Source organism: Carassius auratus, chromosome 20, assembly GCF_003368295.1.
Source record: "Carassius auratus strain Wakin chromosome 20, ASM336829v1, whole genome shotgun sequence".
Lineage (NCBI taxonomy): Eukaryota > Metazoa > Chordata > Actinopteri > Cypriniformes > Cyprinidae > Carassius > Carassius auratus.
The window spans coordinates 14,295,628-14,309,200 of NC_039262.1; the positions used below are offsets into that span (position 1 = coordinate 14,295,628).

A 13,573-nucleotide genomic window follows, 5' to 3' on the forward strand; every position below is an offset into this window, starting at 1 on the left:
AAATTCAAAGGAGTTAAATGGTTTAAAATAATCCATATATTCTCATAATTGTGATTAAAGCAAACTGTGTAATGTTTTTATAATGTATCATATATTAAAGACTACAGTAAAACTTTACATCATCAGGTCAAGAGATCTGATCTTTTTTTTTTCTTCTTGTGGCATAACTTTCATTCAAAAATACAAGACGTTTATGCTATATTAAAGCACTGTTGATACAATCCTTTTCAAACAACATCTAAGAACAGATGCAATAAGGTTGCTAATTTATTTCATTTAGGCAATTTACCATTAAAACATTTACTAAACCAGCCATTGTTATGGCTTCCAACAGCGCTGGTCTACTCTTCTTCTTCGGGTTTTTCTGATCTCACAAAAGTACTTTTACTTCTACAACCCAAGTACAATTACACCACCAGAGACACCTAAACCCAACACTACAGTATTGAGAGTGATGTGAAACATGACTCCAGGCTTCTGTCCCATTAGAGCCCATTGCATATGGAAGAAAACCATAACAAACTCACTGCATCATCATAAAACATTCACACCAGATGAAGCCACGAGAAACCCATTGTCCATTGGCCAGCCAGCAGTCAGCCGAGAACAGGAGAGCGGTTACCATTGGCTGCTTCCTGTCTGTAGCATCTTGACTGGAAGCACAAGTTCCTGTATCGATCCAGAGTCGTCCTCACCCCTGGCAGAGGAAGGGGGATTATTTTGTTTTATCGGTAATACGATATGATGAAAAGACTTACCACACACACACACACAGACCAGCGCCTTTAGTACTAAATACCAGCACACAGCGGTTTTCTTGAGCACATCGTTATAAAATGCTTTAATAAATAGTTGGATTTATTTCTAAGAACAAACATAAATTCCACTAAATGAACCAAATAACTTCTTTTCAGAGCAATTCTTCTGTACAAAAAAAAAAATAAAATATATAATAATAATAATAATAATAAAATTACAGCTTAAAAAACAAAGCAAAGCAAAAAAAACTCTCCTCCAGCTCCCTTCCATAACGGACATTGAGCTTAACTTGCTTATTTATATGTGTGTTTACTTGCATTTGATTGTGAACCAGTTTTTTTCAGGAACAGTTTTAAACGTTTCTCATCTTCCCATAAGCCAAAATCAAAATATTTTTACATCATGATGAAAGAAACCAAATCATAGCCAGGTGTTTCCGAGGTTATCCATTTCTTTGAGCTGGTACCTCAAGTACAAATGCTTGACAACATTATTGTTCCCTTCATGAAGTTTCGGGCCAACCGAACAAACAAACAAACGAGGAGAAAACATCATCTTGACATATCAGCATCTTTACAAGAAACAAGCAGCATGGTTTTTTGATCAGCAAGAAAGGACAGGTGTGGAAAGGGAATAGGGGTCTTTAAGGAGGCGAACACACACGCCACAGTACAGCACACGATCGTATAGATGTCCAGAGAAAACAAAACCAACAACATAAGAGGATGATCTCGGATTATATTTTTGTTCTGACTGTGGGACGCTGTATACATCTTACAAAAACCTGCCATATCAGCTGGCATAAATAAAAGGAATGGTGTAAAAAAAACAAAAAAACAAAAAGAAATGATTATCATAATATTTAAATCATAATTATAATTAAAAAAAAAAAGTTGCTTAAGTTACTAAATTCAAATATACACAGCGACTCCTTTATTATATACACATATTTACAGATCTCTTGTCTTTGTTGAATACCTTGATGGTGATATGGGAGCTGCTCTTAAGACCAGCCTCTCCTCTTAGTCGTGAACTATCGGGTCAGGGGACCCTGAAACCGAGGGGCTTGTCCGAAGGCACTTGCGACCGACTCAAAATACTGCAATCCGTTTTTTTAAGGAGCGTTCAGCCAAGACGACAAAGGACAGAAAAAAAAACAAGGCCACTTTATAGGCACTGTAGCCCTCCTCATGGACGACGAGCTCGTAAGGCAGGCGTGGAAGGAGAACAGATGAACGGTTGAAGGGGGATCCCCCGAAGACAGCGTCCTCCGCCCCCGCACGTGGGCTGAACCGAAATTGGGCCACTCGAAACAAAACCAAAAGCACAACCATTTGTAAACAACAACGTAAAAGTCTTTATACGGTTTCTCTCACGAGTTCCTTAGTCCTGCTCCTAATCCAGCAGTTTTTTTTTCACTCCGAAAACAAAGCTAGGCTTCTCACCGCCTCCTTATAAAGAAAGAGAATTTGCTTTCTCTGTACATAAAAAAGGGAACGAAAGAAATTTGCCACTTTATCAGCCTCAAAAGAAGTCAAAAATAAAAATAACACATGGGGAAAACTCAGTCTTTGTTTCTGAGATGGCCTTGGTCTCCTTGTCCTGCTCGTCGGAGCTCATACGCAGTGTTCTTTGTGCTCTTGGCCGGTGCTGGCGTTATTGACATTTTTACAGTTGTTGTCCTTTGGGCTGAAGCCTGTCCAGTAGGGTGCTTTGAGGGAAGGGCTGCTGCTGCCGCTGCTCCGCATGGTGCAGATCAGCCCGTTCTTGGCCCGCGCTGCAGGTTTAGAGTACTTTTGGATGGGGAACTTGCCCTCCTCTTCCACCAGCTCCAGCTCTTCCTCCTCCATCTCCTCCTCGTCCTCCCCGCTTGTGCAGGTCCGATCTGGGGAGCCCATGAGCTTGGTGCGCTCGTACTGTGCGTCCCGGTTGTCCTTGTGCTGTGGCCGTGTCACAGGCCTCAGGGGTTCCCACTGGTTGTTGACGCTCTCCTCCACAGGCACGCGCTCCCGCCTCTCGCGCTCTTTTCGCCGTTTACGGGTCCACCACACGCAGACAATGACGCAGAAGACCCAGAGTATGCACAGGACGACGCACAACACTGGCACCAGGTAGTCTGCATGGAAAGAGAATAGAGTCAGAAAATCGCAAATCTAGGATTCATGCCAAAAAATAATTAACAAAAAGGCATGTATGATGAAAAAAACATGTATTGGTTATTGGCCGAATTTATCAGTGAAGGTCATTAGTGGATATTTTGATTGGCCAGCATTTGATATTTAATTGTGGACACTCATTCCACCAAATTGTTTAAATATATTATTCGAGACAAAATAGTGTGTATATATTAATAACATAAAATGGTGCAAATATATGATATACATATTAGAGATGTCATATGATTATATCACATTCCAAAATAAAATACTTTGTTTACATAATGTGTTTGCATTGTATATATTTATTATGCATATAAATACACAAGCATGTATATATTTCAGAAAAAACATGTCGTTTATATATTATATATATTTTTATATAAATTATACTAATATAAATATATACATGTAAATATTTTCTAAATATATACTGTACTTGTGTGTATTTATATATAAATATACACTGTACACACACATATATTTAAGCAACATAATATAATATTATATAATAAACACACCATTTTGTATTCACAATAATAAATATAATATACACTCTAAAACATTTTTTTTAAGATTCAGAAGGCACTTTTTTATCTATATTTATATATATATATATATATATATATATATATATATATATATATATATATATATATATATATATATATATATATTTTTTTTTTTTACACATTTATAATTTCCTTAACCAAAAAAATCATTAAGTTTGTCCCATCATTCTCGTTAATGTATTGCTGTGGCGTGACAGATGACTGTGGAGGAGTTAAATGACTGTCACACAGGTTTATGGCCTCCTGCCCACAACTTCTGGATCCTCTCAGTACCCTTCCTCCTGTGACTCACAAAGACATTTAAGCTGCACTAATTGGTGGAGACGGGGAATTGACTTCCAAAGCTTTAGCCTTGAGGCTAGTTGGCCCCTGCTCTACTCACCCACTGGCTGTGAAACCACTTGCATTTCCACTTTGACCTCGATGACGGCAAGCATGACGGTGCTGTTGTGCCGCTTGGACAGCGTGCTGACTATGGTACTAGCAGCCTCCTGGATCTGACTGTGGTTCGGCTGCTCGTCCTGCTGGAATGACTGCAGGAGAAATAGCAGGGATTTAAAATATATTAGATTGCATTCCAAAGATTCCAAGTAAAACCACTTACAAATGAACGATCTATAATTATTTACTGTAAGTGTGAGGTTTTGGGGTGTTGCCGCGATGAGACTTAACTATCCTGTTTTTGCTGATCTTCTACATTCAAGTTTATTTCTTTAAACCAAAATATTTGGTTGTGGTCGAACCAGTGGAACCAATGGATGGTTATACCACACCACAACTTAAATTATTGCATTGTATTAGGTTACAGACCCCCCAAAAATGAACATTTTAATACAAGAACAAAAAGAGACGTGTAATCGATCTATGACAAACAATACACAGAATAAAATAACTAAATGAGAGCAATCTTTATCTATATAGCAGTAGACTCATTCGTTTCAACTCTATTCTGTTTTCAACACGCAAAAACCTGCAGCTGTTCAAAGTTCCATTTTAATGAGTCAGGCCAGTTAAACACGGCCCTTCAGTTAGTGACTTGTTACAACACTGCAGGGATTTAGTGTAATCTGATCGAGAATAAAGGATGCCTTGGTAGGTAACCACTATTTGTAAGTTACCTCCGTAAGGCAAAATGTTTAATTGAACGCAGGAAACGCCGCTTCAAATTACACAAAACTTGCCTGGCAGCACAGAGATATTCATTTTCATGTCATTACCCAAGTATGTCTTTTTTTATGTTATTTCAAGGATTATTTCAAGATTATTTGGTTGTGCAACATTTCATTGTCTAAAGACAAAAGTGTATATCTTCAGGCTATGTTTCCAGCGCCCGGTTCCAGCGCTCTCCGTGTGGGTGGAGGGAATGCTGCAATGCAGTACAGCCCGCTGCTGGTCAGTCAACTGAATCTCATTACAACATAATGGGCTGGTTTGAAGAGGAGGCCGGTTGACATTGCTCTGGGCGTCTAAACTGTGCTCGACTCGGTAAGGAAATCAAATTTGCATCCATTAACAGATCTGTGCAATGAGTTTCCAGGACCCCCATGGTTTTGACTTTCTATTCCACTGATAATAGATCTTAGGGGCCCACACAACACTGCTGTGTAAATGGTACAGGCGTGCAAAGGACTCATGAATTTAAAATGTGCAGGCGCAGAAAGCTCTCCTTAGGGTCTTCAAAATGTACTTACGATGGCCACCTCTACTGCATCTTGGTTTTTGTAGGAGAGGTCACAGAGAACCAACAGCGTGTGATCTTTGGCCAGGTTCCGTGTGGCAGGCATATACCTCAGCTCTGAGCAGACGTTCTCCACAGTCGTTCCCTGGAAGATACAGTGCATTATTAGAGGAATGTTTCAGAAAAAACACAATTGGGGATTATATTGTAATTACAGCACGTTAGAAGGATTAAAAAAGGTATGGTACCATATAACATTACCATGTGATTTTGGACATGGTGGCCTGGTAATATAACATTTTTGGGCACAGACAGATTACTGAAAATACCAAAGTATCACATTAACACCATTGCTTTGTGAACATGGTACCCTAATGATATAATATTTTCTGGAACTTTTAGACATATTTGGACAACTATAATACCAAAGTACTATGGTATTATGATATTTTTCAGAAATAAAAATAATAAGGCTATGGTAATATTAAGGTAAAGTTACTGCTATGTCTTTGTGTTCACGTTACCCTGGTAATACCATGATTGTCTGGAAACAATACTATTCAGAATAAGAAGTCGGTATGATTTTTTACTTTTCTTATACTCACCAAGGAGGCATTTATTCAATAAAATCTACAGTAAATCTATGGTAGCTTGTAATACCATGTTTTTTTAAAATGTATCTCATAGACTATGGCAATGGTATGGTATTACCATAGTTTTGCCATGGTAACACGACAGGGTTTTTGTGTAATGGAAGAAAACCTCTACTTTAAGGTGAATACTTACTGTGGGTAATTTGTCCCTGTTGAATATTAGGGTGATGCGAGCACAGCTCTTGTCCAGATAGACTGAGTTGGGCTCACATTTTGTTTGGATGATTGGGGTGGAATCAGGGCTTGAACAAAACCCCCACTGGTGACAAGGGGGGCAGAGGCACGTCAGGAAGTTGTGCTCCAGGCATTCACGACCTCCTGAACAGGAGTGAAGCTCTCTCCCAGGCGTCCCTGGCAACAGGCACGGCTGCCGGCCACACACCACCTGAGAAAAAGTGTCATGATCACATCAGTTTAGTTCTAGAAATAAAAAGAGAAAAAAAGACTTGTTTTTGGCATGCTTTGACATTCAGACACTTACCTTGGTACACTCCACTTTGCCATTGACACATTGACAAGTGTTGCATTCTTCCTCCCAACGGCTGCCATGCGGGAACTGAAGTCCAGCATAGTGACACGTCTTCCCAATGCCAATGACTGCGGCACAACACAAACACAAACACCGTAAGACTGGGGCCAATTCTAATTTAGGAGCAGATCCCCTTCCTGTCTGGAATGATTTAAGTCACATGATGCCAGGCCAATGCTCCTACGAACGATGTCGTCTGCCTTTCATGTTGTTCACTCCTTAGGAACCAGAATTCCTGTTTAGAGGCTTTTGATCCACATCTATTCGCTTTTAGCTCATCTATATGCTAGGGTGGCAAATCACCATATGATAACATATACAGTGTTTATTTTCCAGAAAAAAAGACTTATCCTGCACTAGAGTGATTGTTGTCCAATCAAATGCTCTCTAGAGACAGAATGTCTCACCTGCTTCCGACTAACATGTAGAAATAATGCTCATGGCTGTGAAGTAAATAAACCATTCAGAAATTTTTGAGGCTCTCACTAAGTAAAGCACATGATTTTATAGGGTCTTCAAGTTCCAATTCTCAATATCAGCAAGCTGAGAGTTAAAAAGAGATTGACTGTCTTAATGATTAAACGATAACTCTTACACTCTTGGCATTGAGATCCGGTGCGACCGAGTGGGCAAACACATCGGAAGCCATTGATCTCATCCACACAGGTGGCACCGTATGCACAGGGTGACGACTGGCACTCATCAATGTCTGGTGAAGCAGAAAGAACATGCATCAGCATCAGTACGCCTACTGACCAGGGAAAAGCTTAAACTGTGATTTGAAATCAATACATAAAGTGTCAAGATTGATGGCGTTCCCATGGCTGCACCACAGAAAATGAGGCCGGGGAAATGCATGGAATCCTTAAAAAGTAAGTCAGAGCCATCAATGGACACAAGAGACACAAGGAGAGGAATTTTTTCACTGGTTGAATAATTTATCTCCTCTGTCTGTTTGTGATCCATGGCTAACCTTTGACCCCTGAGGAGGTCAAAGGCCACGGGATGCTTGGTAATCCACCAACACCCCCTTTCTATACATCCCTATTCTTTCCTCCTCGAGATACTCACTGATTCGACAGTCTGGTCCAGCGAATCCAGGGGCGCATTCACAGCGGAACCAGTTCACCCCGTCCACGCAGATTCCTCCATTGTAGCTGCAAGGAGACGCAAGGACAATGAGGTTATCAGGCCAAAGAGACACCTTCGCCCCAGTGATTGACATAATACTTCAAATATACATGCATAGAAGTGGAAGAAGGGGGAAGAGTAGAGTGAAAGAGAGATGGACGAAGAGGGATGTGGGACCTTTCAGATGCAAATCCCCACAGTGGCTCCTTGCTGGGATCCCCACCCCCTACTCCCGCCCCACCTCCCAAATCCCTTGCTCCCAGGTCAGTGATGAAAAAAGGCAGGAGGACAGAGCAGGCTGGGAGAAAAAAAGCCTGTCCTTCCCCTCCTCCCTTCACTGCTGGGGGTGCTCTTTTACGGCGATCAGCTCCATTGTGGTCCCCATTAAAACCAGCCCAGGGTCTCCTGAGCTGTCGGATTTAGGGGTGATTTAGGGACATCTTCTCCAGTCTTTACAACCAGCATCCCCCCTCGAACCCTTCCCCTCGGTGCATCCGCTCGCAGAGAATAGGGGTTAGCGGGGCAGGAACAACAGGGTGGAATAGGGCAGAAAGCCACATTAGAAGGGTTATTCCTAGCCGTCTATGTTGAACAGGGAAAGGGAGGGTCGCCCCAAACAGGGGGCACAACAGATCTACCAGTGTCCCGGGGCAGAATAGAGTAAATAAGAATGGGGGACAATTGCAGAGCCACATAGGTCTTCTTACCAGGGGTGAGGGTTGCAGTCGTTGATGTCTGTGAGGAATCAAAAGAGAGGAAGAGGGAGTCAATACGAGACATTTGCGCATCTATCATATGTAATTTAACACTTTTGTGGATTTTGATGTTTGCTTTCAGTGGTATGCAGACATGCACTGGCAGCTAAATTATGAATGGCGGAATTCACTCACTCTGAGCACAGGTGGGCCCCTCCCAGCCATCTTTACAGATGCAGGTGAACGTGTCACCACCACCCACGCATGTTCCTCCATTCAGGCAGGGGCTGGACGCACAAGTACTGTTCTTTGCTGAAGTAGAAAGACGAAATGGAAAAGTTACAGCAAGTTAGCAAGTGATTCTGTAGACTAGTCTGTAATAAATTAGTGTCTTCCAGGGGCCAAAAGCTAGGGGGTCTGAAGAAACTGTCAGGATATGTTACTAAACAAACTAGGATTAGGGTTTGGCTTAGGGTTCCTTACATTTACATTTATTCATTTAGCAGACGCTTTTATCCAAAGCGACTTACAAATGAGGACAGTGGAAGCAATCAAAAACAACAAAAAGATCAATGATATATAAGTGCTGTAACAAGTCTCAGTTAGGTTAACACAGTACACGTAGCATGGGCTTTTAAATAATATAATAAATAAAAAGATAGAATGAAAAATTAAAGTTAAAAAATTTAACTAAATTAAAAGAAAATAGAATACAAAAAGATTAGAAAGGTAGTTCGATTTAAAAAAAAAAAAAGAATTAGAATAGTGAGTGTTAAAGTTAGAGGGTCAAATAAAGATGTAAGAGATGGGTTTTGAAGATGGCTAAGGACTCAGCTGCTCGGATTGAGTTGGGAGGTCATTCCACCAGGAGGGAACATTTAATTTTAAAGTCTGTAAAAGAGACTTTGTGCTTCTTTGGGACGGCACAATCAAGCGACGTTCACTTGCATAACGCAAGCTTCTAGACGGCACATAAGTCTGAAGTAACAAATTTAGGTAAATGGGTGCCGAGCCAGTGGTAGTTTTGTAGGCAAACATCAATGCCTTGAATTTATGCGAGCAGCTATTGGTAGCCAGTGCAAATTAATAAACAGAGGTGTGACGTGTATTCTTTTGGCTCATTAAAAATTTGTCTTGCTGCCGCATTCTGGATTAATTGTAAGGGTTTTATAGAACTAGTTGGAAGACCTGCCAAGAGAGCATTGCAATAGTCAAGCCTCGACAGAACAAGAGCTTGAACAAGGAGTTTTACAGAATGTTCCGAAAGAAAGAACCTGATCTTCTCAATGTTGAATAAAGCAAATCTGCAGGATCGGATAGTTTTAGCAATGTGGTCTGAGAAAGTCAGCTGATCATCAATCATAACTCCAAGGCTTCTAGCTGTTATGGCTGATGTGCCTAACTGGATGGTGAAAATGTGATGAAACGATGGGTTTGCTGGAATCTTTTGGAAGCAGTTCTTTCTTGGCAAGGTTGAGTTGAAGGTGATGGTTCATCATCCAGCAAGAAATGTTTGTTAGACAAGCTGAGATGCGAATAGCTACCGTCAGGTCATCGGGATGGAATGAGAGGTAGAGTTGAGTGTCATCAGCATTGCAGTGGTATGAAAAGCCATGTTTCTGAATGACAGAACCTAATGATGCCATGGAGACAGAGAAGAGAAGTGGTCCAAGAACGGAGCCCTGAGGCATCTCAGTAGTTAGATGCTGTGACTTGGACACCTCACCTCTCCAAGATACTTTGAAGGACCTAAGGTTACTTGCATGTAATTATGCATAATTCATTGTTATTGTAACAAGGACACCTTAAAATAAACTGTTACCAAGTGAAAGACCATTTATATAAGTGAAAGTGAAAAAGTGGAAGTGAAGTGAAGTTGGGGTTGCGGGTGTCTTGCCTCAAAGGTCTCACCTCAGTCGTGGTATTGGAAGGTGGAGAGAGCACCTGCAACCTTCCGTGTTACAAGTCTAACCCTCTATCCATTAGGCCATGACTGCCCCCATATATATAATATAAATTAAATCAGCAGCCACAATACAATAAAAAAACGGACTATACAGTGTGTATAATGAGCTTTGAGAATGCAGGATTGCCAAAACTGACTGAGAGTGATGAGAGGGACTGATCTGATTGTATAATTTATAATGCTTCATGTAAGTTATGGGAGTTTGAGCTTATGTTTTTGGTTCAAAATGTCTAAGAAACCCAACTGTGAATAATGAGAGTATGAAAACTGGACTTTCACAGAGGTCTACTCCACCTGTATTGCATGTACTTCCTCCCCATCCAGGAGGGCAGGCGCAGCGGAAAGTGTCTCCGTGGTCATAGCAGGTCCCTCCATTACTGCATGTGGTGGCATCACACTGACTTTCACCTAAAGACATGGTTTCAAATATTTAAAGTCAGTTGACATATGCAGTTAAACTACATAATAGGAAAAGAGGATAATAAAACACAGAGAGGGTAACTCACAGTGAATGACAGGTCTTTCCTTTCCAGCCATTGGCACATTCACAGTAGAAGTCATTGACCAGATCCACACAGTGGCCGCCATTCTTACAGGGAGTCCGACTGCACTCGTTCACATCTGAGTGCAGAAACACAAGTGAAGAAGGTAAGATACTGGAATGTAAACAGGATCAAGATGATGAGGAAGATGAAGATGGATACTCACTGAGGTCGCAGAGGTCTCCTTCCCAGCCGTCCGGACAGAAGCACTGGAAAGAGCTGATCCCGTCGATGCAGGTGCCTCCGTTTCGACACGGATTATACTCACGCAGTCGTTTACATCTGGATAGTCGATTTAAAAAACCTCCATGAACGTCAACATTTTTTAACAAAATATACATAGACAATGGGGTTTAAAAACCACATAAACCAGATCGATTCATGTGAAACTTTATACAAGATGGTCAGGTGGGATTTTTTTTCTTTTTTTTTTTTTTTTTTTTTAGCTTAGTTGGGTTTGTGGCCAATTATGACAAATATGTTTTCAAATATACTATGCAACTAAGGAATACAATTATTAAATCAATTATGACTACCAATAAAAATTACACGAACATTTGTCTTAATTTTCAATTTCGATGGGGGATGCTAGTTGTAAAAAATTGAAAAGTTTGGCTTAAAATTGTTATACAGCACAAGAATCTGCTAAAATTGCTTCAAATGTAATGTCAATAACCCATCTTTTTTATAAGGATAAACTAAAATAACTGGAAAGGCAAACAAACAAGAATGAACAGGCATCAGGATTGAATATGATTAAAAAAGGAAAAATGGTTAAACAGTAAAGATGACTTCACTCTCCGTGGCAGTATGTTCCTGTAAAGCCGCGGTCACAGGTGCAAGGTGAAGTTGCCGCCCGGCTGGCTGATACAGCGGCCACGAGGACCACACACATTAGAGTTGATGTGTCTCACACCCCCATCTGAGCTGTTACTCGCCACAGCAATCGTTACAGCTGTCAATGACTGGAAATGAGAGAACAAGACAAGTGAGAATAAAGATCAGATGGCTGCTAAGCTGGACTATTGTGCACTATAGTACAGAAATAGGTCATCTTTAACTATTTCATCTCGGTCAGCAGCAGAACAGGAAGGGCAGTACCTTGGCAAGGGTTGTCCTGCAGTGGTCCCTTCGCGATTTTCACAGGTCTTGCCCTCGTAGTTCTTCAGGACAGGCGCAGTAGAAGTCACCCGGCAGGCTGTAGCACAACGCCTTGTTCTGACAGGGGTTCGGTTCACAGGTGTTTGGGTGAGACAAACTCTCCACCTTCAAATGAGACCGGGATCTTGAGTTAGACCGGTCTTCTTAAACCATAGTGATAAACAGTCAGCTAAGCTGTAGACGGCTTCCATAAGCCTACAGCTAAAGGAGACAGCACCATTACACTCACACGAAAGACCAATCACAACAAACTGTGCAGCTAAATTTAGACTTCCTTCCGCTCTTACAGAACATATTTAACTAGGACGTGAAACACTTTTGCACATCTAGTTCTACTTCTACCTTGACTTGACCTTGTTCTGGTAAATATTCTTAGAAATTAATGCAATCGTTCACACAGAAACTCATAACTCTTAGTATATTCTTTTAATATGTTAACATATTAAATATAAACGCTACATAATTTTATATAAATTGTAACAAAAAAATCTTTAAATGGCTCTGTTATGACCAATGATTTTCAAACATGCCATCTAATTATTTCATATGAGCTTAATTATAAAATTAGTAAATCAATAATAATTACTATGAATACTAAAACTATTTAAACACACACATTATATATACACAAAAATAATATACATATTTTACACATTTTAGTATGCTGTGTCAAATTATCTATGGGCCAAAAGTTTTATTATTATTATTAATTATTTATTTTACTAATCACCAATTTAAAATTGACAAATACAAATAACAATAATATTATTTTAGTGAACACTTAAATAAAGTTTATTTTAAATGAACACTTCACAATATTAATAAGTTTTACTGTATTTATGATCAATATATTAATTGCTGACTTTGGTTAGCATAAGATATTATTATTCGAAAACATAAAAAATAAATAAAAACTCACTACATAACACCTGTCCAATCACGTGTATGTTGTAAGTTTCTGCAGCTTTACCCCTTCAAATTCCAACTTCCCATATTTTTTCTTTTTTTTTACAAGATGGCTTCCAGGGAGATCGAACCTTTGTTGAAATGAAACAACGTACACCTATATACCAGTGCCATTTAAGGTGTTAGTTCATACTATTTATCCCTTTCTCCCGAGCTCTAAGACTGCTCAATTTTTATTAGGGATATAATGGCATGTATATATGTATATGTATTATTATGTATATACTGGAGCTGAACGCCTGCAAACGTATTCACAGTCAGTTATGTAAACGGACCGTCTTCAAATCAGACTTTATCAAGATACATTTAAACTGCTAGAGCGGACACATGTAAGAGATAATCAAGCATCTGTACTATATACGAAGAAGAAAACCAAGTTGGATGTGTTTTATACAGTGGTATGTTGGTAGTCAAAACCGGTTCATATAATTTTAAAATGGTGCATCTGAAGCGTACTAGATCTCAGATCTAAAACTAAAACAGATCTCAGAAGATTTTATACAGTTGTTTGAGAATTTTACTGCGTCTAGAAGTAGTATGTCACAGATTTTATATATGATTAGTTGATTTAGGTTCTTTAAACAAATCTGATCCCATATAAGGGCATATTTAGATGTCAATATTGTACCAAAGCTTTATATGTAGCCTCATGTGCACCTGCACTGAAAACAGCTCCACCAGATCAAAAGTTCCCTAGTATAGTCTCACTTCTCCAAGAGACTGCAGACGGTATATGGTTTAATCTGAGCTCATGGCACGCCAGGC

General features: G+C 39.9%; 2 protein-coding genes across 2 annotated transcripts in view; both read right to left on the minus strand.

The window, feature by feature from the left end:
• Positions 1 to 820: 820 nt before the first annotated feature.
• Positions 821 to 10,573, minus strand: LOC113037754 (protein jagged-2-like). The gene is made up of 10 exons (XM_026195105.1): positions 10,434 to 10,573; positions 8,369 to 8,485; positions 8,186 to 8,213; positions 7,419 to 7,504; positions 6,943 to 7,056; positions 6,300 to 6,415; positions 5,952 to 6,203; positions 5,179 to 5,310; positions 3,870 to 4,020; positions 821 to 2,875 (listed from the first exon to the last, which is right to left on the minus strand). The coding sequence occupies exons 1-10, from the start codon at positions 10,555 to 10,557 to the stop codon at positions 2,376 to 2,378; spliced, it is 1,620 nt and encodes a 539-aa protein (XP_026050890.1). The 5' UTR covers positions 10,558 to 10,573; the 3' UTR covers positions 821 to 2,375.
• A 1,248-nt stretch (positions 10,574 to 11,821) lies between these two features.
• LOC113037939 (midasin-like) overlaps positions 11,822 to 13,573 on the minus strand; it is a 3,301-nt gene continuing 1,549 nt past the window's right edge. Inside the window, exon 6 of the mRNA XM_026195253.1 lies at positions 11,822 to 11,947. Within this exon, the coding sequence (XP_026051038.1) occupies positions 11,822 to 11,947 (126 nt within the window). The remainder of the gene's footprint in view (positions 11,948 to 13,573) is intronic.

Bases quoted from the DNA above. Each gene is read 5' to 3' on its own strand.
- LOC113037754 (XM_026195105.1), bottom strand. From the start codon at position 10,557: ATGTCTTTAGGTGAAAGTCAGTGTGATGCCACCACATGCAGTAATGGA. The intron at 8,486-10,433 runs GTGGAGTAGACC...TTTCTACTTCAG, and splicing joins AGGAAGTACATGCAATACAG to CAAAGAACAGTACTTGTGCG. The intron at 7,505-8,185 runs GTAAGAAGACCT...GTCTCCTTGCAG, and splicing joins GACTGCAACCCTCACCCCTG to CTACAATGGAGGAATCTGCG.